This window comes from Marmota marmota, unplaced genomic scaffold, assembly GCF_001458135.2.
Source record: "Marmota marmota marmota unplaced genomic scaffold, marMar, whole genome shotgun sequence".
Taxonomy (NCBI): domain Eukaryota; kingdom Metazoa; phylum Chordata; class Mammalia; order Rodentia; family Sciuridae; genus Marmota; species Marmota marmota.
Genome location: NW_026000174.1, coordinates 16772209 through 16777411, shown reverse-complemented (window position 1 = coordinate 16777411; position 5203 = coordinate 16772209). Strand labels below are relative to the sequence as shown.

The following is a 5203-nucleotide window of genomic DNA, read 5'->3' as shown; positions in this document are numbered from 1 at the left end:
CTGATGTGCATGTGGTAAAGATTTTCTCCCATTCTGTAGGCTCTCTCTTCACATTATTGATTGTTTTCTTTGCTGAGAGGAAGCTTTTAAGTTTGAATCCATCCCATTTATTGATTCTTGATTTTATTTCTTGTGCTTTTGGAGTAGTGTTAAAGACGTCAGGTCCTAAGCTGATGTAATAAAGATTTGGGCCAAAATTTTTTTCAATTAGATGCAGGGTCTCTGGTCTAATTCCTAGGTTCTTCTTACACTTTGAATTGAGTTTTGTGCAGGGTGAGAGATAGGGTTTTGATTTCATTTTTCTACATATGGATTTCCAGTTTTCCCAGGACCATTTGTTGAAGAGGCTATCCTTTCTCTAATATATGTTGTTTCCATCTTCATCTAGTATGAGAAATACTGTATTTATGTGGGTTAATCTCTGTGTCTTCTATTCTGTACCATTGGTCTACATGTCTATTTTGGTGCCATTACCATGCTGTTTTTGTTACTAGAACCCTGTAGTATAGTTTAAGATCTGGTATTGTGATGCCTCCTGCTTCATTCTTCTTGTTAAGGATTGATTTGGCTATTCTGGGTCTCTTATTTTTCCAAATGAATTTCATGATTGCTTTTTCTATTTCTATGAAGAACGACATTAATATTTTAACAGGGATGGCCTCTTTCACCATTTCTATTCAATCTAGTCCTGGAAACTCTAGCCAGAGTTATTAGACAGACAAAAAAATCAAAGGGATCTGAATAGGAAAAGAAGAACTCAAACTATCACTATTTGCTGATGACATGATTCTATATTTAGAAGATCAAAAAATTCTACCAGAAAACTTCTAGAGCTAATAAATGAGTTTGGCACAGTAGCAGGATATAAAATCAACACCCATAAATCAAATGCATTTCTATACATCAGTGATGAATCTTCTGAAAGAGAAATTAGGAAAACTACTCCATTTGCAATGACCTCAAAAAATAAAATAAAATATTTGGAAATAAATTTAACAAAAGAGATAAAAGACCTCTTCAATGAAAACTGCAGAACACTAAAGAAAGAAAATGAAGACGACCTTAGAAGATAGAAAGATTTTCCTTGTTCTTGGATAGGCAGAATTAAGGTTGTCAAAATGGCCATCCTACCAAAAGCATTTTACAGATTTAATGATGACAAAATTTCAACTAACTTGTTTGATTTTAAATACACATCCTTTTTTCCTTAGGTTAGTGTTTATTTCCCAATATATGATAAGAATATTTATATAAAGATTTCCTTAATTTTTCAGAAAAATCTTATTAAAAATTGAAATATATTGTCAATTTTTTATACTTAATTCTCTTCAGGAATATATGTTATATTTGTAATTCTACTCTATTCAATGTATCTCATGTTAACTTAAATATTATCATCATTTTGGTATTATTTTGTTTATTCTTAATCATATTCTCCATAAATCTTAGTGTTTTAACTAGTGTGTCATTTCGTAATAAAAATATTTCAACTTCATATTGAATTTTATAAATTATTTTCTTTAGCATACTATGTTAATCTTCATTTTATCTCTTTATTATCAATTCAATTTGACCCTTTAATATAACACATTTTAATTTGGTACATGCTTTCTTTAATTTATTAGAAAAATTAAATAGAGAAAATTCTTCTTTCTTTTAATAATGCTTTACCTCAAAAACTTACTTTGACATATTGTTACCTTATTTTGTCTCTTTTAGCTTTTTTAAAAAAATGTCCATACAAATTCTATATTGGAACTTCTTTGCTCCTTGCCCATCTTTCTGACTGGACAAACACCACTAGCAATTTTACTACATGTTTCTTAAAATTCTACTAATATGTACTACTGTGTAGTCTTCTATCCCATAGCCCAGATGACCAAAGCTTGTCAACCTCTCCATCATTCTGCTCCCACACTACAAAAAAAAAAAAAATTGGTCATTTTTACCATTCCTTCAGAGTAAGCTGATTACATTGCCCAGGTTTGGCATTAAACTTCAGTGATCATAATAAAACTTTAGCTCACAGATCTATTATTCTGTCTTTGGCATGTTTTTAAGTATGTGCTAAGATATGTAAGAGTGACTGTTTCCCTTGGGTTTTTTGTTTGTTTGTTTTGTTTTGTTTTTTACTGACCTACCTTCAAGCTATTTTTGATATTATTCTTTACTTGTTTCTTGTTTGAAATTTAAAAAGCAATCCAGGAAAAGAAAAATAAGTCCCTAATATCTACCCTTTGGATGTCCACATATGTTTGCAGTTTATTTCCATGAAGTCACTACTTGCTATTCAAAATACAGTGTTATTCATTGGGCTCCTAAGAATTAGTTTGCATGTATATAAAGAAAATGTTGCTTTGTTCAATTGTGGAGAGAACTGTATTCCACACAATGATGTGATACTTTGTAGTATTTGGGTTTATAGCACATTTATATGCATTTTTCTTTTGAATGAAACTATACCTTATTTTTAATCTGCTTCATATGGGTCATACTTGCTATTCTGCTTGAACCCATGTCACCAGATATCAGAATTATTTTTGTCAATAACTTATTTTATCTCCTTACATTTCTTCCCAGATTGGAGAGGTCACATCTGTCTGGAGCCCTCAGCTGCCTTCCAAGGATGCTCCCTTCCCAGTCCTATGGCAACATCTCCTTCTTTCAGCCACCTGCTTTCCTCATGATTGGCATCCCAGGACTGGAGGACTTTCATGGTTGGATCTCCATCCCCTTCTCCTCCATGTACACTGTGGCACTCACTGGAAACTGCCTCATCCTCCTGGCTGTGAGAAGCACACCCAGCCTGCATCAGCCCATGTACTACTTCCTGTCCATGCTGGCTCTCACTGATGTGGGCCTCACCTTGTCCACACTTCCCACAACCCTGGCTGTGCTCTGGTTTGACCATCGGTTCATTGGTTTCAATGCATGTCTGGTCCAGATGTTCTTCCTGCACTCCTTTTCTGTAGTGGAGTCCTCAGTGCTCCTGGCCATGTCATTTGACCGCTTTGTGGCCATCTCTAACCCCTTGCGCTATGCAGCTATCCTCACAAATAATGTCATCATCAGGATTGGGATGGCCATTGTGGCTCGAGCCACTCTGTCCCTCTTCCCAGTCCCTTTCTTGCTAAAAAGACTAAACTACTGCCCTGGCAAGATCCTTCTGTCCCACTCATTTTGTTTCCACGCAGATGTCATGAAAAGGGCCTGTGATGACATCACTGTCAACATCCTGTATGGGCTCTATGTGGTTCTGTCCACAGTGGGTGTGGACTCCTTGCTTATTGTCCTGTCCTACACCCTTATTCTTCATACAGTGATGGGGCTGGCCTCTCCCAAGGAGCGTGCCCGGGCCCTCAACACTTGTGTCTCTCATATCTTAGCCGTGTTGGTTTTCTACATCCCAGTCATAGGTGTGTCCATGATCCACCGTTTTGGGAGGCACCTGCCCCCAATTGTACATGCTCTTGTTGCCTATGTGTACCTGGTGGTGCCTCCTGTGCTCAACCCCATCATCTACAGTGTCAAGTCCAAGCCCATCCGGGGAGCCATGTTCAGGGTGTTGAAGAAGACAGGCCAGAGATGATGATGTAGGATGCTTACAGGACTTGGAGACCTGTAAAGAAGTTGCTAATCCCCTCCCACCCTCATCTCTGCAAAAAATAAAAATGAAGCAGCCAACTCCTGGTTAGATCAAATTCTACCCATGACTTCATTATATGTACATGAGAGGGAAGGTGTCAGATTGTGGTGAAAATTTATTATTGTTTTTTTTGTTTGTTTGTTTGTGTGATGCAATGCTTTGGTCTAATCAGATACAACTGGCACTATGATTTACATGGTTATATGTGCTGGGGATCCAATTCAGGGATTTATACATTCCAGACAAGTGCTATACCACTGAGCTACCCTCCTAGCCCTGAAAAAAATATTTTTATTATATTATTTATTTCACATGCATTTTTTGTGACAACTATTTTCTTGCCCCATGCTAGGTAAGAGAATCTCAAAAATGATTTCTTCATTACTTTTTCCCTCAAAAGCTCAAATCTGATTGTACATCCAAAACATACATATGGGTACATGTTTAATACAGTGTAATAGACACAATGTTACAGTGCTAGGTAAGCACAAGAACAAGTTATTTACCAAGTTATTTAGTTCCTTCTATTATTAAATGGAAACAATTACAGCACCTATCTTATAGTGTTTGTGAGGATCATTGTATATTAAGTGACCTATAACATATAGTAAATATAAAGATATTCTATTCTTTTTATTGTATTCATTGTTCATTCATCAAAAAATATTTTATTTGTGCCTATTTAAGGTTCCGAAGCTTCAGAAATGAGTAAGACACAATGTTTTTTGCTTTTTGCTTTTGAGACTCACATAGTCCATTGGAGTAAAGAGAGAAATAAGTAAGGAACTACAATGACAAGATAATGATACTGGGTGAGAACAGAAGAATGGGGCAGAGCAAACAGGAACTTGGAGTTCAGAACTGTTCTGAAGGTTCTAATTCAACTTGAAACAACAATTAAAAAGGGCATACTTTGCTGATGAAGGGATATGAAGTGGTATGGAGAAGTAGAGAAATGTAGAGGGAGAAGACATTGCAAATTGAGGAGTGAGTACCCTACTTGCATGGGTGGTTAAGTATAAGGAGAGAAGACAGTGAGGTGGCAGAGGGTGAGGCTGGAGTGGAAGGCCAGACTGGCTCAAGGAGAGCTTTCTCAGGCTGTGCCAAGAGAGTTGGATCTGTTCTTAAACATGAGCTACAGTCTGGCTTCATCGGTCAGATCCCATCTGAAAGGCAAATGGGATCCCAAAAGAATCCTTGTTCTTTTAAAAAGCACTTACTATCATCTGCTCTGTATTCTAATGATTATAAATTTGTAACCACTTCCAAATAAGAGAGGTTTTTTTTTTTTTCCTCTTTTATGTCTACATACCTCCAAGTTATATCTTATTTGGGCTTGATAAAGACTCCACACAATGTCTTTGTCTACCACAGATAAAACTGGAACTATGGTTTTACCAGACTATATAATACTAACACCAAAACTGCTTGTACCACAGACTTTATCTGCTATACAGCCTTCTCTTGTTCTCAGCCCTTTAAAAACTAACAACAACAAAAAAAAAAAAAGCAAGAGAGAGAGAGAGAGAAATGAATTATGGTAGATGAGGTAGAGAG

At 36.4% G+C, this 5203-nt stretch overlaps 1 protein-coding gene across 1 annotated transcript; it reads left to right on the top strand.

The window, feature by feature from the left end:
• The first annotated feature begins 2626 nt into the window (after positions 1-2626).
• On the top strand, positions 2627-3589 carry LOC107157019 (olfactory receptor 51I2-like). The gene has a single exon (XM_015503248.1). It carries the CDS (start codon positions 2627-2629, stop codon positions 3587-3589), a length of 963 nt encoding a protein of 320 aa, XP_015358734.1.
• Positions 3590-5203: the final 1614 nt, after the last annotated feature.